We start from the raw sequence: 23,238 nt of genomic DNA, 5'->3' as shown, positions 1-23,238 counted from the left end.
CCAGTGCCATGACACTTTACAAATGCCATGGCAATGTCAGGAAGTTGCCCTATATACTCTAAAACGGGGAGGCAAGAATAATCCACCCCTTACCTATAATCAGGAAATAACCATAAAAATGAGCAACTACAAGGAAGTAGCCATTATTTTATTCCTTTACTTAAAACTGCCTATGGAGAGCTGTTCTTTTATTCCTTCTCTTTTTTTTTTTTTTGAGACAGAGTCTCCCAGGCTGGAGTGCGGTGGTGCCATCTTAGTTCACTGCAACCTCTGCCTCCTGGGTTCAAGAAATTATTGTGCTTCAGCCTTCCAAGTAGCTGGAATTATAGGTGTGTGCCATCATGTCCAGCTAATTTTTGTATTTTTAGTAGAGATGAGGGTTCACCATGTTGGCCAAGGTGGTCTCGAACTCCTGACCTCAAGTGATCTGCCCTACTCGGCCTTCATAAGTGCTGGGATTACAGGCATGAGCCACAGCACCTGGCCTACTTCTTCACTTTCTTAATAAACTTGTTTTCACTTTATAGACTCACCCCAAATTCCATCTTGCACAAGATCCAAGAACCTTCTCTTGGGGTCTGGATCAGGACCCCTTTCTGCTAACACTTCTAATCAATAGAATGTGGTGAGAATCACACCTCATGTTCTCACTCATATGTGGGAGCTAAACAATGAGAATGCATGGACACAGGGAGGGGAACATCACACAATGGGGACTGTCAGTGGGGTGGCGAACTAGGGGAGGGATCACATTAGGAGAAATACATAATGTAGATGACAGGTTGATGGGTGCAGCATATCACCATGGCATGTGTATACCTATGTAACAAATCTGCACGTTCTACTCATGCACCCCAGAACTTATAATTGAAAAAAAAAAGAATGTGGTGGAAATTACAAAGCATGACTTCTAAGGGTAGATTATAAAAGACACTGAGGGCTCCACTGTGCTCCCTCTCTCTCAGATCACTTGCTCTGGGGGAAGCTCGCTGTCATGTTGTGAAGATACTGAAAGCCCTGTGGAGAGGTCCATGTGGTGAGGAACTGAGGCCTCCTGCCAACAACCAACAAGGAAATGAGGCCTCCTGCTAACAGCCAAGTATGTAAGGCATCTTGGAAGCAGATCCTCTATCTCCAGTTAATCCTTCAGATGACAACAGCCCACAGACACTTTGACTGCAACTTCAGGAGAAACCTGAAGTCAGAACCACCTGATCAAATTCTTGACCCATAGAAACTGTATGATAGACGTTTATTTATTTATTTTTTGTGAAATGGAGTCTCGTTCTGTTGCCTAGGCTGGAGTACAGTGGCACGATCTCAGCTCACTGCAACCTCCGCCTCCTGGGTTCAAGCAATCCTCCTGCTTCAGCCTCCTGAGTGGCTGGAATTATAGGCGCCTGCCATCACACCCAGCTAATTTTCGTATTTTTAGTAGATGAGGTTTCACCACCTTCGCCAGGCTAGTCTCAAACTCCTGACTTCGTGATCCCCCCGCCTCAGCCTCCCAAATTGCTAGGATTACAGGCGTGAGCCACTGTGCCCGGCCTTGTTGTTTTAAGTCGCTATATTTTGGGATAATTTGTTATGTAACAACAGATATATAATACATGGAGTTATGCAGTTCTTCCAAATGTTGGCACATTTCATTATTCTGTATTTTAAAAAATCACATTTGTTAATACCATCACCAAGCTCATCAGATAAACCTTTTAAGTATTGGGATGTTGTTAAGCTCGTGGTGGCAGATACGTTTTCTTTTTCTTTCTTTTCTGAGATAGGGTCTTACTCTGTTGCCCAGGCTGGAGTTCAATGGCACAAACATGGCTCACTGCAGCCTTGACATGCCAGGTTCAAGTGATCCTCCTGCCTCAGCCTCAGCTGAGACCATATGCACATGCCACCATGCTCAGCTAATTATCGTATTTTTTTTTAGAGATGGGGTTTTGCCATGTTGCCCAGGCTAGTCTCGAACTCCTGACCTCAAGCAATCTGTCTGCCTTGGCCTCCCAAAGTGTTAGGATTACAGGAGTGAGCCACCATGTATGGAGATCGCTCCACCAGCGTAGAGACCCCTCCGTGTCTCCGCCATGACAGAGTTAGAGCCCGGACATATTCTCCCCACGCTGAGGGCAGTCGAGCTGAGGAAAAAAGAAGGAAGTGATAGAGGCCTGAGTTTGCAGAAGCCTATTCTTGATCCACTGAGCTAATGGCATGTCTGGGTGAGGCCTGCGTGACTATCTATGAGACTATTGTCTCTTGAAGTTCCCATTCTGGGCTGGTTTTATGACTCTGTTTACCTGCATTCACTAAATCCCATGATCACTCACATGTTACTAGAAAAATGCTACCCCTCAAATTATTGCTCGCCTTGATGTTATTTACTGTAACTGTAGTCATTGATAAGAAGATAAGAATCTTAATAGGATTAGAATCTTTTGTTTGTTTTGGGTTCCGCGATCTCTAGACAAACCTGTATGCTACCCCCTCCCATGCTTACTTTGTAATTTTCTGTTCCCTCCTGATAAAACTTTTGTAATGGGACCTACGTCAGTCACTGTATGAAAAAACGTATATAAGCAACTGTGCACAAAGAATAAATCGCTGATCTGAGCATAGCTCTTATCAGACCTCCAGATCCATTTTTCTATCTCTCTTTTCTTCCGCGCACTCTCTCTTCCAGGTATTAGGACCCCCTTGCTGGTCAAGAGATCCCTGGCAGACGTGCCGATCTCACGGACCCCAACAACCATGCCCAGCCTAGATATGTTTTTCAAAATTCTAAAATTTTTCTCGAAAACTCAAATTTTCTCATTGGCCTCAAATAATGTCAGTTGTTTCCCTTGAAGTGATTAGCTTACTTAGTTTATTTTCTTGAAAATGTCTATCAAATACCCAGGTCCAAGTAATCATACTATCAGTTGATCAAGTAAAAGAGGTGTTTTCCACGTATATTTATTGCAGTACTGTTTACAATAGCAAAGACTTGGAACCAACCCAAACGCCCATCAATGATAGACTGGATAAAGAAAATGTGGCATATATAAACCATGGAATACTATGCAGCCACAAAAAGGAATGAGATCATGTCCTTTGCAGGGACAGGGATGAAGCTGGAAGCCATCATCCTCAGCAAACTAATGCAGGAACAGAAAACCAAACACCGCATGTTCTCACTCCTAAGTGGGAGCTGAATGATGAGAACACATGGACACAGAGAAGGGAATGACACACCTTGGGGCCTGTCAGGGGGCGGGGGCAAGGGGAAAGAAAGCATTAGGACAAATACCTAATACATGCAGGGCTCGAAACCTAGATGACAGGTTGATAGGTGCAGCAAACCACAATGGCACATGTGTACCTATGTAACAAACCTGTACATTCTGTACATGTATCCCAGAACTTAAAGTAAAAAGAAAAGAGTTTGCAAAAATACAATGAAAAAAAAAAAAAAGAGGTGTTTTCTGGACAAAGATTTAGTTCATCTAGCAACTCAACCAAGCACAGAACTGCTTTTCTTTCCTCAGGACATAATACCTTGGTGTGCAACAGACTTGCTTTATGCACACTTCCCATTTGTCACCCTAAATATTTAAATGGCATGTAATCAAGGCTACAAATGGAGTAACATGAATACTTTTTACAGCTTCATTAAGGACATTAAGTGAAATTGGCTTTTCCATCCCCTTCCCCTGCAAGTCTACTGCCGAAAAATGCAGTAACTGCCAATATAGTTTGGTGCCACTGCCTTGAATCACACCAAGGTGCCAGCAGTTTTACCTACGATTTTAAACGTAAATGTCACTACAGTGAAAAATGCAAATAAAACCTAGTGTTACTGTGAAAAGTGTTTTGACCTTGCAGATTCCCTAAAAGGATCTCAGGGACCTCCACAGGTCTACCTGAGTAGGAAATGTGGCAACATGGAGCAACATGGGAGAAGGGACAGGCACCTCTGGGAAGCCTGGACTTCATGCACCTGTCTAGTAGAAGACACTGAGTTACCAGTGGTTGTCTGCTCGCCTCACGACAGAGAATGCGCTGGGAACCAGGGCAATGCACAGCCAAGAGCGGAAGGGCTGTGGCCAGGACCCTTCCTTCTTAAGTCAATGTTTCTCTGGCTCACCAACGACCCCTGGAGGTAGACACTCGGCGAAAGCACCTATCACTCTATCTCTTCAGAAACCCTCTACCCTGCAGAGTTGGCCCGCCTTCCGCTTTCGAAAGCAGAGGCAATTCCGGGGTGGGAACAGCGCTAGGCTTTCTGGGAAATGTAGTCCCTGTCGAGAGACTTCTGGGAGTCGTAGTCCCTACTGTTCCCCGGGCGCAGCGCCTTTCCGTTTTCCGGTCTGCGGCATGGGAAAGAGGCTTGCGCCCTCTTGCGTGGTGCTGCTTCGAACTGTGGCCTCTCTGCCTTCCTGGTCGGGTGGGGAAAGTTTATGGGTTGGAATACGACAGACAGAGACTCAGGCACTTTTGCGTCTGGTAGTTAGGCAGCAGGTGGTAGTCTCTGTGATGGGGACGCAGGGGCAGTGCCAAAGGGCCCCAGAGAACGAGGCATCCAAGGGGGAAAACTTGGGGTGTGGGATACGAACATGAGGGAGACGTGCCCAAAGCCGGGACCTCACGACCCCAGAGTCGACCTCGAACGAGCCCTCAAGTCAGACTGAGGAGATGGGCGGTATCCCCCGACAATGGAAAGCCGTTGTCCGCTTCAGGGGAGGCAGGCTGTGACCCAAAAGTCATTTTACCATCGTCACTGTGGCTGCAGTTCAGAAGGGTTTTGGGGGAGGCCACTGAAGGCCGAGCAGTAGCCCAGGGCGAGGTGACCGGAGCTGATGGTGGGAGTGGCAGCATGGATTAAGTGGATGATGAGGGATCAGGGAGTGGGGCGAGTTGAGGATTCCCAGATGTCTGGTGTGGGCTGTAGGCATGTCTGCAGACACCCTCACCTAGTGAAATTCTTTTCCGTAACCTATCTTAACTTAATGAGAGACTTGAAGGGTCAATGGTTAAGGATGCATGTGCGTATCCATTGACCAAACCATTCAGATGCTCACACTAAACCCAAAGGCCATTCGTTCACGTATGCACACAGCTCAGTTATACCCACCCGTGTGATACACTGGTGTATTACACTGCCACACAACTCATGATCACATACTCCCAGCACCAAACAAAGGCAAATGTCTATCTTGGGCGAAGTGTGACCTCCACACAAGAAGGACCCAGGCTGACTTCCTTAGGGCTCTCTGGAAACTTGAAACAGCTCAGCCTCTATCCTTTCTCCCTGCTACATCCACCTCCTCTAAGGGCTCTCTGACTCTTCCCAGTCATCTTCCTGCCACTCTGGCTTCATGGGAGGGAGACAGAAATGGGGCTTGAATTCAGACAAGGGCTTTGCTTATCTGAAATGTGTTTGCTAAGGATTTTATTCCCAAAGCAGTAGTTCTGAACATATTAATATTATGTGTGCAGGACTCTGTTGAGAATCCAATGAAAGTTGTGAACCCTCTTCCTGGATAAACACACATCTTTACATCCACACTGTTTTGAAAGTACAATTGAAACCCATCTGTGGGACCCTGGTGAAGAACCTCACCAGAAGGAGATCAGAACATCAGTCTCCTGATTGCCCTCTGTCTTAGCTCATTCAGGCAGCTAAAACAAAATACCTTAGACTAGGTAATTTATAAGCAAAAGAAATGTATCGTTTATAGTTCTGGAGGCTAGGAAGTCCAAGATCAAGGACTGGACTGGTGAAGGCTTGCTCTCTGCTTCAAAGATGGTACCTTGTAGCTGTGTCCTCACATGGTGGAAGGGCCAAGTTAGCTCCCTTCAACTCCTTTTATAAGGCCACTAAGCCCCTTCATGAGGCAGAGGCTTCGTGAATTAATCACTTCCCCAAAGGACCCATCTCTTAATACTATCACATTAGGTATTAGCTTCCAATATATGAATTTGGGTAGATCACCAATATTCTGACCATAACACCCTTTCTGCAGCCTTCAAGTGGCTCAAGAGGGGAGAAGAATAGGGTCCCAATATCCCTAGGAGTTGGAGTGTGAGGAACAGGCAGCCTCTTCTCCCATCCATATGTAACCCTTAGTTATGGAGCCAGATATCAGTTATTACAGGTCCTCCACTGGCCAGTCAGTCATTCAGCTGGTTAAGGAGTTAGTCAGGGCTGGGTGTGGTGGCTCATGCCTGTAATCCCAGCACTTTGGGAGGCCAAGGCGGGTGGATCACGAGACCATCCTGGCCAGCATGGTGAAACTCTGTCTCTACTAAAAATACAAAAATTAGCTGAGCGTGGTGGTGCACACCTGTAATCCCAGCTACTCAGGAGGCTGAGGCAGGGGAATTGCTTGAACCCGGGAGGCAGAGGTTTCGGTAAGCCGAGATCACGCCACTGCACTCCAGCCAGGCAACAAAGCAAGACTCCGTCTCAAAGAAAAAAAAAAAGAGTCAGGCAGTCAGTTTAAGCTTATCAGATGTTTAGTTACCTACGGTTAGTACATAAGTTAGAAATCCAGTAGGTCAATCAAGTGATTTGTGTTTAGATATTGAATCAGCCAACCAGCCAGTCAGTTACTCAGGATTAATTTCTCAGATAGACAGTGGTCCATCAGGATCCATCAAGATCCATCAGTCTGGAAGTCAATTTAATGGTCAGTCTGTCAATCAGGGTGCTAGTTGTTTAGAATGCTAAACAGCTGGTTCATCAGTAGGACAAAAGGGCAGCTGGGGTGAGGCCATCTGGACACAGAGCGTGTCTCTACTTGCTACAGCTTGAAGATAATGTACACGTGTGGGGAGAAAATTTGACTCCTCCTGGGCTGCCAGAGGGAGCTTCGGTTTGCTGGGAAAGAGGCCTCACCTGGTGTGGTCGACAGGGAAAGAGGAAAAGCGGCAAAACACGGGCAAGGCAGAGTTGCCACGGGAGGGTGGTGTGGCATTCCTTCCCGTCCGCACCCTACACACTCCACAGGCTCAACTTTAGGCTTGAAGGAGCCCGTTTCTGGCAGACTTTTGAGGAGAGGCCCCTGGAAGGACCTCCCAGCCTAGGGAGCACCTAACTGAGACACGCTTGGCTCTGAGCTGGGAGGAAGCCAGCCGGCTACCCACCAGGAGAAGGACTTGCCCTCCCTCGTTGCCAGGGGCACACCAGCCAAAGCACTGGGCAAGAGGGGAGGAGAGGGAAACTGGGGTGGGGATGTTGGGGCATGCGGAAAGCACCTTACCTGTCTGCCGCAGGAGCAAGGAGGGGAGCAGCTTCCTAAAGCTGAGGCACTGAGGGCAGGAGCTCTGGTTTGCGGACGTCTACGTCACATCCAGGGCCGCTTCTCGTTCAGCGTCTCCAGGGGCCAGCCTCCGAGCCTTGAGGCTCCCATTCCTTGCTGAACTCTGTGGTCAGCAGCTTCCTCTCAAAGGAACAGCAAGTCCAAGCAAAGCAGGAAGGATGGAAGTTAGACATACGTAATGAAGAAACCAGGGGAAAGGATGAGCCCTCTTGGGGAACAGTGGAGATGTTTATATAAGGTGTCAAATACAGCGTTGGGCACAAAAGCAGGACCCAGTAAATTTGAGTCCCCCTAAGGGAGGTGTGTGTGGCCAAGGCGTTGTGGCCCCTACTTATGCATAAAGCGTGATTCACTGCCTCCAGGCGGGCTTCTTGGCTTTAGAAAGTGGTCAGCCTGGGCGGGAGCTATGGCTAAACGTTATCTGGATTTGATCTTTTGCTGCAGGCAGGCTGGTGTTGCCATCGTAAGACTGTGTGAAAACTGTGACAGCAAGTGTGTGATTTGTGACCGCTGTGTGTTTCCCTGCACCCTGGTACGCTTATGTGATGAGTGTAACTATGGCTTGTACCAGGGGCACTGAGATCTGTGGAGGCCGTGGGAGTCTCTGATGCCCATTATCCAGCCAGGAGAAGGATAGAGATGGCTGCCCAAAGATTGTCAATTTAGGGAGCTCTGAGACAGACCTCTTCCATGAACGTCAAAAAGATGGCGTCAGGAAGAGGTGATCGGTGGGTGGCCCCTTCCTCCTCTGCATCAAGCTGCTGCAGCTGCCAGAAAAGACGCCTACTTCTACCATCAGAAAGGAAGCGGAGCCCCAGGCATCACCAGAAGTGCCTGCCAGTGTACTGGCACCCTGCCACCCCTCCCTCCCGCTTCGTGCAGACATGTGGTAGGGAGGGAAGAGGATTCTTTACAGAATACCCTGGCAGACTGAATCACAGAAGAATTGATAGATTAGTTAGAAGCAAGATTCTGTCCTGAATATGGATCTGTCCTCCCTACGCGGAGAGCGTCTAAAAAGGAGTCATGGTTCAGTCTTCTGCTTGAGGAGTTGAATGCGAAGCTAGACACAGCGAAAGGCGCATCCTTGGGGAGACTTCAGTGTGTGGCGAGATGCTATCAGAACAAGAAATGCGGGCCTTTCATCTTTATACTTAAAAAAAAATGTGGGCAGGGCTGTCATTCTGGTTCTAACCAGTTTTGGTGTCTCAGGGCAATGGAGAGAGTCATTTGTGAGAAATGACTCCTGCCAGGTGGAGATGACCCCTGTGTCCGGAGCTTCACATACACTCTGCGGGAGTTGTCTTCCCTGTTTAGGGATCAGGCATCTGAGGCATAGGAGCCTAGGTACCTTGCCTGAGATTGCACAGCTGTGAAGTGGTAGAGAACTGGATTTGAGCTTGGTCTGTATGGTTCCAAAGCTCTTTTCTAGGTGATCACACTCCAGACCACAGATGGGGAAGGGGAGGAGAATGGAGGACTGAGAAGTCATTGGCTTCTGAAGCGCTCGGAAGTGACTGTCCTCTTGGAGATCCTGTCAATCTCACACCCCACACCATGATGCTAAGACTCCTTTTCTGTCTTCTAGGCACAGAAAATCCATCAACAGCTGCAGTCCGTGTACACACCCTTCATCCTTGTGCTTATTCCAAGTAATAAAGCTGGAGTGCAGGTGGGAGTCGGACCCTGGAGGGGCCTCGTGAGTTACCTTAGGGAGACTGGATTTTATCTGGAAGGCCATGGAGGGGCAAAGAAGCCTTTTTAATTTGATTTATGCTGTCATGAATGTACAATCTGTACATACCAGAGAGAAATATTTATTATGTATTGGTTAGCCATCACACATGCTTTCTGTAGACCCCTGACTTCTGTAGACCCAGTCAGACTGGTTTGCCTCCCAATTCTGCCACTTCCTGGCTGAGAGGCCTTGGCAAGTGACCTCTCCTCTCAGTTTCTTTCCGTGTCTTAAAAATGGGGCTGATAGGCTGGGTGGGGTGGCTCATGCCTGTAATCCTAGCACTATGGGAGGCCAGGGCAGGCAGATTGCTTTAGCCCAGGAGTTTGAGACCAGCCTGAGAAACAGCAAAATCCCATCTCAAAAAGAAAAAAGAAAAAAAAAAAAAATTAGCTGAGTGTGGTGGCTCCTGCCTGCAATCCCAGCTACTCAGGAGGCTGAGGTGGGAGGATTGCTTGAGCCCAGGAGCTTGAGGCTGCAGTGAGCTATTGCTGCTACTGTACTCCTGCCTGGATGAACAAAGGTGAGACTCTGTCTCAAAAAAAAAAAAAAGAAAAAGAAAAATGGGGATGATAATCTCTAAGTCACAGGTTACTGTGAGATGAAGCAAGGTTCTACATCAAAAGCGCAGTGCACGCCTTGGGCTGAAATGCTCAGCAAGTGCTGGCCCATCCTGCACATCAAACGCATCTTGTGCTCCACTTCCAGCCCTCTTGGTCTTTTTCCCGTTACTGGTTTCTCTGTCTTTTTTGTCTTAAATAACAGATACTTATTTCTCACAGGTCTGAAGGCTGAGAAGTCCAAAGTCAAGGAGAGAGCATAGTCAATTCCTAGTGAGGGCTCTCTTCCTGGCTTGCAGATAGCCACCTTCTTAAACTGTGTCAACACCTGGGGTGGGGAGGGGGGAGAGAGAGAGAGAGAGAGAGAGAGAGAGAGAGAGAGAGATTGATTCTCTTGCTTCCTGCCCCAAGCTTTCTCTGATGCCATGCTGTGGTGTACAGGGCACCCTCCTGCTGGGCAGTCACGTGCATGCACCTCCGCAGAGCAGGGAAGGCAGCTGTGGATGGGAGCCAGTGGATAAACGTTTGCTGCAGGTGAACAGTTCTGAGATGTATTTCCCCAGGCCTTCTCGGGAGGTCCTGTGGGACGGAGCGCCCAGTCGCCCCTATGCGTCCTTACATTGGCTTTCCCTCCTTCCCCTCTGTCCCCTCTAGCTTTCATTCCTGCTCCTTTGGGACCACATCCCCTAACAAACCTAACATTTAAGCTTTTTATCTCAGACTCTGCGTCAGGGGAGCCCAGGCTAAGACAATCTATTATGAGAAGATTCTATTTTCTTTAAAAGGTACATTAGGAAAAAATGGGAAAAGAAACAAAGGGAGCTAGAAATATGAATATTCATAACAGATGCAAGAAGGGGATCATCCCCGTGAGCAGAATAGACTCTTGACTGTAGCCCACGTGTCCAGTTTGCTTCCTCACTTGTGTGGATGCAGCGGACTAGGGGTGCAGGGAGAGGCGCTAAGCTAGAGGAGCCTGGAAGAGCGTGGTAGTCCAGGCTAACCTACATTCCAGTCCTGAGCTGAGTCCAGCTTTCCTGCCCATGCTAGCAGAGACCTTAGCCTCTAGGATTGCTTGCCTTTCATTGCAAGGCAGTTCCCAGGAGGCAGATTCTGAGACAGATGTGTGTACAGGGGATTGCTGGGGTGTGCTCTTGTGTCAACACCCTGGAGGATGCTGGATGAAGCAGACGTGGGCTGTGATGCAGTCACAGGGCCTTGGCTGACCCCAAGGGAGCTCTGAAGCTGGGATGGCCCCTCGGGGTTGTCCCCGGGCCTTCCAATCCCTATTCTGACCAATCATTGGATGTGGCTGCCCTGGGAAGGAGCATGTCCTTCAGCAGATGGCTCCCTGCTCCAGAGCAGTGCCCTGAAGGCACTGACAGCTGAGCACCACCAGCAGCGGGGGAAAGAAGTCCTGAAGTGGGGGATCTGGGTGGCACAGCGTCCACACCTTCAGTGTAATGGTGGCCTTGGAGAGAGTGCTAGTCACTGCTAGTTCTCTACTCAGTACCCACTTTCCCTTTTTTCCCGAGTAAAAGGAGGCTGTTTTTTGGGACAGCAGTGTGCCCAGTAAAAATCCTCATTTCCCTAGACTCCTTCACAGTGGAGGTAGCCAAGGGGCCCCGCTCTGGCCAGTGAGAGGTCAACAGGAGTATGGGTTCCTGATGACATCATGGCACCACGGGTGAAAGTGAAAGGCTTTATTTGTTTAGGCCACTGTCATCAGGTTTCTGTAGCACGGAACCAAAGGCAGTCCTAAATGGTTCCAGAGGCTTTATCATATACCCTGCTTAAGAGCATGGTCCTGCACGTGAAATGGGCACAGCAGGAGTCCAGCTCTGCTGCACCCCAGCAACCATGAGGCGCCTCCGAAGAGCTACTCCTCTTGGTTCCCTTTTCTGTAAACGTGGGAATGACAGTAATAGTCTCACAACTGTCTCAACATATAACACCAGGGTAACCAACTTGTTCCAGTGTGCCTGGGACTTTCTTGGTTTTTGTTTTTGTTTTTTTTGCGACAGAATCTTGCTCTGTCGCTAGGCTGGAGTGCAGTGGCGCAGTCTCAGCTCACTGCAACCTCCGCCTCCTGGGTTCAAGCGATTCTTCCGCCTCAGCCTCCCAAGTAGCTGGGACTACAGACGCCTGCCAAATGCCCGGCTAATTTTTGTATTTTTAGTAGAGACGGGGTTTCACCATGTTGGCCAGGATGGTCTTGATCTCTTGACCTCGTGATCCACCCGCCTTGGCCTCCCAAAGTGCTGGGATTACAGGCGTGAGCCACCGCGCCCGGCCCTTGCCTGGTTTTTAAGCACTAAAAGCCTCACATCCTGGGAAGCTACTCACTGCCAGGCAAACCTGGACACCTAGTCAACCTACTAAAACACACCGTCAAACCACCATGCTTCCTTTACAGATGGAAGACTGGAAAAATTGTGTGATGCTGCCCTCTAGTGGTTAAATGTAATATAACGGCTGCAAAGATAACATTTTACATTGTAAGTTTTCTTAAGAATAGCAAGCCACGGCCGGGCGCGGTGGCTCAAGCCTGTAATCCCAGCACTTTGGGAGGCCGAGGCGGGTGGATCACGAGGTAAAGAGATCGAGACCATCCTGGTCAACATGGTGAAACCCCGTCTCTACTAATACAAAAAATTAGCTGGGCACGGTGGTGCGTGCCTGTAATCCCAGCTACTCAGGAGCCTGAGGCAGGAGAATTGCCTGAACCCAGGAGGCAGAGGTTGCGGTGAGCCGAGATCGCGCCATTGCACTCCAGCCTGGGTAACGAGCGAAACTCCGTCTCAAAAAAAAAAAAAAAAAAAAGAATAGCAAGCCACAGATGGTTAGAGGCAGTATTCGAATATTCTCCTAAATAGTTAGATTTTAATGTAGAACTGCTTTAACCCCACTACATTATTCATTGATATTTGCCAGCAAATACAGTATCTTGTAGGACTATTGTGAAGATTAATGAAATGGTGTAAATTTTCCTACAGTATCTCATATAATTTTATTATTATTATTATTGAGACAAGGTCTTACTCTGTCACTCAGGCGGAGTGCGGTGGCACAATCACAGCTCAATGCAACCTCAACTCCCCTGGGCTTAAGCAATCCTTCCACCTCAGCCTCCCAAGGAGCTGGGACCATAGGCATGTGCCACCACTCCTGGCTAATTTTTGTATTTTTAATTTTTTGTAGAGATAGGGTCTCTCTCTGTTGCTAGGCTTGTCTCAAATTCCTGGGCTGAAGTGATCCTCCCGCCTCGGCCTCTCAGTGTGCTGAGATTACAGGCATAAGCCTCTGCGCCCAGCTGTAAGTGCCCTTCAGTTCACTGGTATCATGTGAACTAGAGTTAGACTCGGCTCTGACTCGTCCTTTGAAAAAGTGACAACCCCTGCCAGGCTCCACCCACCCCCACCCTAGCCTGTTTTCCTCATTCACTTTAGGGAACTAGGACTTTCCTCAGAATGTTGTGAAGATTGATAAAGCAGCACTTGTGGAACCCATGTAGTTGGCACTACCTGGCACCTTTGCTGCTGACAAAGCTGTCTGGAAGGCAGGCCTCAGGCCATCCCTCTGCTGAGGGGCTCTGCAGCTCTGAGGAGCTGAGCTGGCCCTCAGGGATGACTTCTCATCAGGGCCGGTCTCCGCTGGCAGTGGGGCTTCAAGAAGGGCTGCCCAGCCGCTCTGATGAGTTCAGCCGCTTCCTCTTCAGCAGAGCTATTACTCATCTGAGCTGGCTCCTGGGCAGGCACCAATACAGCAGTACAATCCAAACTTTCAGTTCAGTGGCCTTGGGCAATGGGAGTTAACTAGTGTTTAGGCCAGAACTCTGTGCTGGCTGTTGTTAAAGCCACAGCTGCAATGTAAACCCCAGCTATTTTCTGCTATTTGTGGTTGTGTTTAAACACACCAGGGCACACCCACCCTTGTCTGAGCTGCTAAATCTGTTCAGAAGGCTTCCCAGATATTCCGAGAAACAGAAGCATCTATCCCTGCCTCTCTCTAATCAGTCTTTAAGACTTCTAGAAAAGGGAATCACCTAGATCTTCCAGAAAGTCTAATTCTGCTATAGCTATGAAAACCCTCAAATAGGCTTAATAGCAATATTAGCTAAGTTTCTCAATTCCATTTAAAGTGAAGCTAGAGAAAGAAAACTTACATAACAAATACCCACAGCCTCAATGAAAAAGCCTCTGCTTTGTTCTGTGTAAAGCCTTGTAGTCCTGTTTTAGTACCTTGGCTTTAAGTTTCCATTTCATGGATTTTTAATGAGATTTTAAAAATATGTCTAATCTATACCATGAAATATTATTCAGTGGCTATAAAGAGCCATCTACATTGATACACATCTCTATCAATCAATCATCTATCATCTTAACATGGAAATATCTTTAAGACATACTGTTAAGGGAAGCAAGTTAATGAGAAATACTTCTAACACATACTATTAAAAGATACAAGTGGCCAGGAGTGGTGGCTCACACCTGTAATCTCACCACCTTGGGACACCGAGGTGGGCGGATCACTTGAGGTCAGGAGTTCAAGACCAGCCTGGCCAACATGGTGAAACTCCATCTCTATTAAAAGTACAAAAATTAGCAGGGCATGGTGGCGGGCGCCTGTAATTCCAGCTACTCAGGAGGCTGAGGCAGGAGAATTGCTTGAACCCAGGAGGCGGAGGTTGCAGTGAGCCAAGATTGTACAATTGCACTCCAGCCTGGGCAACAAGAGCGAGACTTCTTCTCAAAAAAAAAAAAAAAAAAAAAGATACAATAAAAAATATTAAGGGAAGCAAGTCACATTTTATATACATAAAATTATCTAGTTCCTGTTAAAAACTACATCTATTTCTGAATCTGCATGGAACTTTTCCAGAAGGGTATCTGTCAGACAGCTCACAATGTTACCTCCGGAGGTGGAGAACTTCACTTCTGAAGTTGTTTTTCAGTATTGGTGATTTTCTAGTGGGCATATATTAATCGTAAAACAAGAAAAAAAAAACCAAGAAAGCTAAATGATGCATGTATACTCGCAGGCCTGTCATGAATGGAGTCATCGGATCACTGCCCAGAAACCAAGGGCTATGACTACGTCCCCTGCTCTCACCTCTGTGCTCAGTGCTGTTATGGAATGAAGTCTCTCGGAACTTGATATTAAGGAAGACGTTTTAATGCTGTGCATACCCAGTGTCTTAGAAGACAAAATTTTTCTCTACACTTTTGATGTTGGCTCTTAGCCACGATATTTACTTTTACCAACATATACTATGAACTGATTTTTAAAGAAATCTTCTGAGTCGCTTTTATTTTTAAATCTTCAAGCTGTGTTTAGCAGTTCTAATTCAGATATATTGTGCGTGGGAAGAAAAAAACCACATTCGGTCTTTGAATACTTGAGAGGTAACACAACTTTCAGCAATAAGTGAAGCAATTAAGGTGAAATTTTAAAAAACTGGTTCTCTGCATGACATTTGAATGAAGGCAGAAAAAGAAAATACTGGCTCTCACTTGAAAATAACCAGAGTGACTTATAGGGACAAACCATTAGTTGCATATCATAGGTATTCTTCAAAAATTTATTGATAGAAACAGACATATTCAAATGCAACACTGGACAAAAACAAAGAGAAGAAGCTGGAATGCTAATGACACCAGAGAATCTCACTTGCACTTTACATTTCTCTGAATTAGCACCATTAGTTCAGAAATCACAGATGTAATCATAATTGCTGCTAATATATAAAACACCTTATAAAGATTTGTAAACTATCTAATAGCAAAGTTCTTCCAAAAACACATTTAAAAATCAATCCGAATTTACCATTTGAAACTGATGAAAATGGTTTAAAAATGAATTCAATTCTACGGCTTGTCAAAGGGAATGAGCCATAATTAGCTTTAATGGGAAGAAAGTGCCTGAATTCATCTTCTAGCCTCCTTCTAACCACCAAACAGGTACAGTAAATTGAATATTACTGCAGGAATCAGAGTCCTCTAAAACTGGTCTTAGAAAATATTTTCCTAGACTATAAAAATACTAAATGGCATACAAAAATTTCAGCATATACAGCAAATAGACTACAGCAGACAAATATTTAGAATGTACTTAAAACTATCTTGTACCACAATCATCATGAATATCAAGTATTCTTCTAATCAGTTTTCTATGAGTCATTCTGATTCAATGTTTATTTCCCCTCAAGTTTTGTTCTAGTGTCAGATACAGACCAAATTCTGTGTTTCTAGCAGAAGTTACTGGAAGAACCATCGAAAAATTCTTGGCATCCAACTGGTTCTCAAAGTGCTGGAAGTGCAATTGTAGTATAGCCTATTTTTAAGGTCAGGGGTCAGCAAACTACAGCCCAGGGGCCAAATCTGGCCACCACCTGTCTGTCCGGCCCGGGAACCCAGCCACACGCATTCCTTTACGCATTGTCTGTGGTTGCTTTTCTGTTTCAGGAACAGAGCTGAGTAGTTGTGACAGAGACTGTATGTGGCCTTTTGGTCTACACAGTCTGAAATATTTACGATCTGGCCCTTTACAGAAAAGGTTTGCCAACCCCTATTTTAGATAAATCACTTCAAGAAATCCTTAGCAAGGACAAGATAAAAATGTCTAAGATTAAGAAAATTTTGGCTGAGGTGTGCTGGTTCCATCACACAATACCATGAGGCAGGCCGAAGGGTGCAAACTTGGATCGGCGACTTTGGGTCTTGAACTATATCATTCTGGTATTCTAAGCAAAGTCTGCCCGAGACAAAGTACCTTCTACTTCTCTGTGAACTGCCCATTTTGTACCAAGCAATTCACATACTGCATTACAGCAACGTGCTTACTGTTCAACCCCCAGCCATCTGTGGTTCCCACAAACAATATTTAGCCTTTGAAAAGCAATAATCTTCTACCCTTAGCAACAGACAGAACTAGCAGTGGACCTTTCCCAGTGCTCCGATTGGCAGATTCTATCCCGCTGCACTGCACACCTTTCAGAATCCTTCCCTGTGACATGCGTCATAATAATTTGTACTACTGCCACCCAGGGCCACAAACATGTCCCTTTTGACAAAGCGAACCAAGTTTTCAAGGGGGCACATGGGCTTGGGAGAACGCTTGTGGTGGTCTTGGCAGAAAGAGGTGTGGAATGTGACATCGACGCCATTGTAAAGAATCCGGACGGAATGTTCACTGGGCTTTTCTCTGTCTTGCCAAAGCTCAAAGATCAACCTGGCCGCAAACCTTGGGAATCTGGCTTCAGAAAGGCCCAAGGCACTGAGAACTGGTGACAGAGTGACATCATGAGCAGAGTAGAGGGCAAAGAGCTCTTCTTTCCTGCCCTCGGTGGCACGCTGCATCCGGCTGATGGTTTGGTTCAGGATGGGGTGGGCACCCAGGAGAGAATACCCAAGGTACAGTTTCTTCTCCCGTCTCTCCTTTTCATCCTCGATCTGATGGGTCTTAATTACCTTGAAGTGCTCCATGTCGACACAGCCATTTCTGGTGCAGGGAAAGCTGACGTTGTGGCAGAAGTGGCAGAGCATGGAGTCTATGGGGTTGGCAGCACGGAGCTGCTTGGTGGGGACGTCCACGATCTTGGCCATCTCCCCATAGGTCTTCTCCAGCTGGCTGTTTTTCAAACGTAGGAGGTACTGACGACGCTGCTCCTTTTCCAGATACTGGTTTCTCACCGGGCAATAGCAGCTTCCAGAGCAGAACAGCGCACTTGGCTGGTGTCTGAAATAAATCTTCTTCCAGTCAAAATCTGGGAGAAAGCCATAAAGCAAGGCCAGCCCACTTTGTAGGGTCCGGCTTTTCCCAGTGGTTTCTAAATAGAGCTGGTCTGCAGACCAATCCGTGGGCAGGAGTTTGTGTTTCTTTAGATAGATGTCCCTCAGCAGCTGGCCGTTCTGCAAATGCTGCACGACGCCTGAAACACAAGCACACAAAGCTTTCCTTACTTCCAGCTGAGCAAAAGAAACAGCAAGGGGAGGCGGAGTCAGTGTCCAGCTCTGGAGTGTTTTAGGGCAGTGGAGTGCAAGAGAATGGCGTCCAGCCTGCTTCCCCACGCTGTGGGGTTACAAGCTCGAGTTCACAACAGCTTGTGAAGGGAGCCCCTTGGGAGAATGCATGAAGGATGAGCAGAGTGGGGCCCTGGCCTTGGGAACCACAGCCTTTGGACCATCTGCCTCGCACTTGTCCTCCAGACTGGCCCCTTCCCTGGGGAAAGTGTGGAGACTGGTGGGTCTCAGGGGTAGGAATCGCCCAGCCTCCGGGATATCTGTAATTGCATGGGCCTAAGGAGAGCTTCTGCCTCCTGCCCAGCACTCCTCAGTGTGCAGGTTGTGCTCAGTGAAAATGCTCAGGTAAAGGCTGACTGCAGATTCCCTGCTTGCTGCTCAGTCTCCTCACTGCTGGAAAGTCCTTCCTTGACCCCATCCACCTCAGCCTGCGGACCAAATGTTCTCCGATAGCCTGCTGGGTACGTTCTGCCTGATCCTGGGGGCTTTACAGACTCGTCAACACACGTGCACTCCCTGTATGACATGGAACAATCTCTGGACACCCAGATAGAATATTTGAAAAAAGCGTAGAACAGTATGTTGATTACGCTCCTTTAAAAAGAAAAAGAGGAGGCCAGGCACGGTGGCTCACGCCTGTAATCCAAGCACTTTGGGAGGCCAAGGCAGGCAGATCATGAGGTTGAGATCGAGACCATCCTGGCCAACATGGTGAAAAACCCAGTCTCTACTGAAAATACAAAAAGTAGCCGGGTGTGGTGGCAGGAGCCTGTGGTCCCAGCTACTCAGGAGGCTGAGGCAGGGGAATTGCTTGAACCCGGGGGGGCGGAGGCTGCAGTGAGCCGATTGCGCCACTGCACTCCAGCCTGGTGAGAGATCGAGATTCCGCTTCAAAAAAAAAAAATAATAATAAAAGAAAGAAAAGAAAAAGAGGGAAAAATGAGAATGTGTATTTGCAGTTGCCTGAGTTTTGCATAAAGAAACTTTGGAATGATGTACATGAAACTGACTCAGTGGTTCCCTGGGGGTGATGGATGTACAAAAATGCAGTGGAGAGGATATGGGTAGGAGCAAGAATGTAAAGTTTACCTCTTAGTACTGTTTTAGTTTTGAACTATCACAGTATAATAACAAATTAACTTTTAAAACTGGAAAAAGCCTTATCTTTAAGTAGGAGAAGGCAACCCAAAACAAAAACAAGCTCACTCATCCTGTAGGAGGTAACAGGATACAATTGTCATGGGCGTGAGTTCCACACACAGGCCCTGTGACCAGTGATGCCATTTATTTGGATGTCTGAACAATGTAAAAAGTCCCACTGCAAAGATGAGACAACTTGGGCTGAAAATCATGAGACAGAGGGAAATATGTTCCCCCAGGAAAGGGAACAGGTCAGCAAAACCCACAAAGGATGTCTGGGTCCTACCGTGAATGAAAAGCACTGAGAGCAGAACTCCCCTAGGAACCAGGAACTAAAGGCTGAAACAGGCTTTAGCATTTCCAGGATGTTTAGCAAGAAACACGCAAACCATGAGAGATAAACATTAAGATCCTTTATCTTGCCCTAGTTCACTGCTGGGCCTGTCTTATTTTGTTAGACTACATAAATTAGAGTTGTGTGCCAGGCCGTTCTCATTTAATCCTCACAAAAATCCAGTGAAGAAGGTATATTATTATTATTATTATTATTGTTATCATCCCCATTTTCCTTGTTGTATAGATGAAGAAACGAAGACCCTGAACCATTCACAGTTAAAAAGTGGCAGAGCTACAACTCAAGGCCCCATCTGGCCCTAATTTTATGCTCTTAGTCCCGTACATTTTCATGCAGAAATACTCAGTTCCAGCTATTTAGGGCTTCTCATACTTGCCAATCACTGCCTGTATCTTCATGGAAGATGGAACAGTTCATACTGTTCCCCTTCCTCTCCCTAGAGAAATCGTCCCAGGGCCTGGCTCCAACATTGCCTTCTTTGTGATGCTTTCCTTCTTCCTCTCCCTGGTCAAGTTAATCATTCCTTCCTCCCCCCATATGCTGCTGGACCATGACGACATCAGCTGCATGCATGGGAGCCTCTCACGTGCCAGCACTGCACTAGGCACGCTACACATGCTACCTCATCGAATTCACCACCAGCCACCGGGAAGGTAGGATCCTCTGCATGCTACGGGTCTGTGCGACTCCAAAGCCCGTGTTCACTCTCTAAGGCCCTGCAGCATCCGGCTACAGCAGCTGTCTCCACGTGCACTGTCTGCTGCAGCTGCAGGAGGGTCCTATTCATCCTTCTACCCTCTCACACTCAGCAGCTGCCAAAGCATCTTCAACAGGGTAGGCACTGGTGAGCAATCTTATCTTACAGTTACTGTGGGGTGCCATACGTGTGCCAGGGACAAAAGATGGTTATAACAGCCATACATTTTTCATGATATTTAAAATGGAAGATAAAAGTGACCATGAAAAGAGAATGAGGAAACAGGAGCAGACAGTATTACAAAAATGATTTCTAGATTAATACTAACTTAGAAACGATGATGATGATAGATGTGTTGAGAGGAAAGATCTGAATGAATGATGAGGTGTGTGAGGGCCAACACCCCAGCCTCTTCTCAGGGAGCAGCTCCTGGATCCAGAGACTGGCACCCTTACTGCCCTGTTCTCTGCAGGCACCCTGACCTGTTAGCCGGGGCTGATGGATGCTAACCCCTAGGACCTCAAGGATTCAATCTCTCTCAAGAATTTGGACTTGCAAATTAATGTGTGTGTGTGGCTGGGATTGTAATTCTGTTGATAGACACAGTAAAAAAATGACAGAGAGAGGCAGGGACTAGACAGCTTTTTTATTCCTGGTTCCAGTCTCTAGAGGTCTGGTCACATTCTTGATCTCAGAGTCTGTGAGTCATTCCTAAATCCTTATAATAAATTTCCCTTTTTCGGTTGAGGTGGTTTCTGTTATTTTTAATCAGAGTCTAACTAGCAGTTCTCCCCGAGTGCTACTGCCTTCAAAGAAGGCTTGGGGGTGGAGTTATCACAATAATATGGGGAAGGGCATTCCTGGCACCTAGTGGGTGGGGGCTGGGGGGCTAGATAGTCTCTAGAAGGGACACATGTCTCTGTCCCACAAAACTTTTGAATGCAGCACAAGACATTCCAACATGTGAAAAACATATTTGAATACTTTAGCCTGTAGAATCTAACTCTGGTTTTTGTGTCTAGAAACACAAAACCATTTTTGTATAATATTAACATCCACTGAATTTTCCAGAAATACAATTTAAACTAAGGAACATCTATACTTTGCTTTGATCAGAATTTCAGAAAAACCATGTCCTGACATGTGGTATTAGAGTCACCAATACAGCATCCGTCAATCATCTGCATTTATAGCTGTCAGAGTCACATTTAGGTGCAAGCATTTGAAGATGTCATTATGGTTTCCAGTGTAGCTGTTTTTAAGCATTTATACTGAGACACGTATAATTATGTAATAAATTAGTTTCTTTTTGTTTGTTATAGCTGGGGACTCAGATATAACTTTTAAATAATTAACTATACAGAAAGATTACATTTATTTATTTATTTATTTGAGACAGGGTCTTACTCTGTCACTCAGGATGGAGTGCAGTGGCGTGATCATGGTTCACTGGAAGCCTTGACCTCCTGAGCTCACATGGTCCTCCTGCCTCAGCCACCTCAGTAGCTGGGACTACAGGCACATGCCACCACATTTGACTAAAAAATTTTTTTGTAGAGACAGGATTCCACTATATTGCCCAGGCTGCTCTCGAACCCTTGGGTGCAAGTGATCCTCCTGCCTCAGCCTCCCAACGTGCTGGGATTACAGGTGTGAGGCACCATGTCCGACTGGTTACAGTATGTATAAATTTCACTTTATGATAGTTGAGGGAGATTGCAAAATAGTTAACTGTGTAATCAAAGGCGGTGTTGGCTCTGGTAGGATAAAACCCTTGTTCTAAGCGAATGCATGTGGAACTAACTGCCAAAGGCTTTTGACACAACTCCTCGTCCAAGCCTAGTCCTCTGGAGGCTTCAGCTTGTTCCACTCTGTCAGCCGGTATCATTCCCCCAGTAATAACGGCAAAACCTAAGAGGGCCAACTATAGGACAGAGACTTTCCCCTCCATCCCTGCTGAGGTCCTAAGATGTTGATGCAACGTGAAAACAGAACATGGCCAATGGGTCTTCCCAATTCACCCATAAAGTCTGGTGACCAAGAAAAGGTCCTCTGAGGTTCCAGACTGAAGAATCAGAAAACAGAAATCTCTTGAAGAACCACCTGTTCCTCTATTCCCAGCAAAGGTGACTCCACGCTTAACTCACCGACCTACCCTGGTGGTGAACTGCCTGCACGTGGTCTGACTAGGGCTGCAGAGGGAAAGCTGGGCTGCTGTGAGGACTCAACTCAGCCCAGCAAACCACACGCAGCAGAAACGTGCCATGCACCTTCCTCCCTGAGATCTTGTACATGAGAACCTATTAGAAGTTTTGTTAGAAACATCTGAGAACATGGGATGAAATAAATGATCAATTGCCCATCCAGAGTGAAAGAATATGGAGCTATCACAAATGATGGCGTGGATAAACAGTTTTTGATAGGGAAATATTATCCAAATGTATTGCTGAGTGAAAAAGTGGGTTATGAAATTGTGTGTTTAGTAAGGTGTGTGTCTGCATAAGCACGGGAAGAAAGGTTACTCTTAAGGGTCTATTTCTGCGGTGGAATTATGGTTGCTTAAATGTTTTCTTCCTTTTACTTGTCTTTCCTAATTTCTCTTCATAAACACGTATGGTTTTTGTAATAAGGAGAAAGGTTCTATTTAGTTTTGAGAACTCAGATGTTTATTTAGAGGCCCTGGTGACGGAGCTCCTCATACAGCCAGTCCTCATTTACTCCTCTGAGCCGCACGGCACCCCGCTCTGAAGGTTTGCAAGCAGGAGAGCGGGTTGGGGAGCCCCTGAGCGCATGGCTGTCACACCTACCTGTCTGTGTGAGCTCTCCCATCTCACACAGCGGGTGATTTGGGTAAAGAGGCAAGGAGTTCAAGGGGCTTTCGAAAGAGGCTCCGGATCCTTTTGACATGTGACTAATGAAAGCTTCCAGTTTTGGGTGATATGGTTTCCTGGAAAGACGATACAGAGAGTTAGAGGTCAGAGAGCGCCAAGAGGGTCCAGATGGTTTCCAGCTTCAGCGAGCAAAATCCCACATGCGTCATGGCCTTTTGCACCCACAGTAACAGGTACTGGCTCAATCACTTTTCAATTCCAATGTCGTGATTTCTTGACCGCTGACACTGACACATGAAATCCCCTCTGTGAGGTTGGCCGGAGTGCCTAACCTCTGCTTCGCCATCTACCTTCCTGCTCCCCACCTGCGCCACCTTCCGGGAGGCCGCCAATACCCACCCAGCAGTCAAGCCCAGGCGGGGCATCATCCCGCTCTCTCCCTTCCCTGCCCCTGCGCAAGCCGTCTGCTCCCCGTGTCTTGCAGATTCTTCCTCCTGGTGCTTCTTCATCCCCTTCTCCTTCATCCTCATAGCTACTACCTGTGTTCTGGACTCAGGCAGCTTTTGGCTGGCTGGCAATGGGCCCTTTCTTGATC

At 46.9% G+C, this 23,238-nt stretch overlaps 1 protein-coding gene and 1 pseudogene across 5 annotated transcripts in view; one reads left to right on the top strand and one right to left on the bottom strand.

The window, feature by feature from the left end:
* Positions 1–7,710: 7,710 nt before the first annotated feature.
* LOC105706569 (PHD finger-like domain-containing protein 5A) lies at positions 7,711–8,029 on the top strand (annotated as a pseudogene).
* A 6,857-nt stretch (positions 8,030–14,886) lies between these two features.
* PXYLP1 (2-phosphoxylose phosphatase 1) overlaps positions 14,887–23,238 on the bottom strand; it is a 62,574-nt gene continuing 54,222 nt past the window's right edge. For 4 of the 5 annotated variants that reach the window (XM_012437063.3, XM_012437065.3, XM_012437066.3 and 1 more), the window contains 2 exons: positions 22,620–22,759; positions 16,501–17,529 (listed from right to left, as the gene is read on the bottom strand). In XM_012437063.3, coding sequence (XP_012292486.2) covers positions 16,592–17,529; positions 22,620–22,759 — 1,078 coding nt within the window. In that variant the 3' untranslated portion in view covers positions 16,501–16,591. Of the gene's footprint in view, positions 17,530–22,619; positions 22,760–23,238 lie in introns of all 5 variants that reach the window. The other variant, XM_064378745.1, reaches the window with a different exon arrangement.

Source organism: Aotus nancymaae, unplaced genomic scaffold (genome assembly GCF_030222135.1).
Source record: "Aotus nancymaae isolate 86718 unplaced genomic scaffold, 86718_ANA_hifiasm-v0.15.2.pri h1tg000019l, whole genome shotgun sequence".
Classification (NCBI taxonomy): domain Eukaryota; kingdom Metazoa; phylum Chordata; class Mammalia; order Primates; family Aotidae; genus Aotus; species Aotus nancymaae.
The sequence above is the reverse complement of the archived record's forward strand: the minus strand, read 5'-3'. Positions and strand labels throughout refer to the sequence as shown.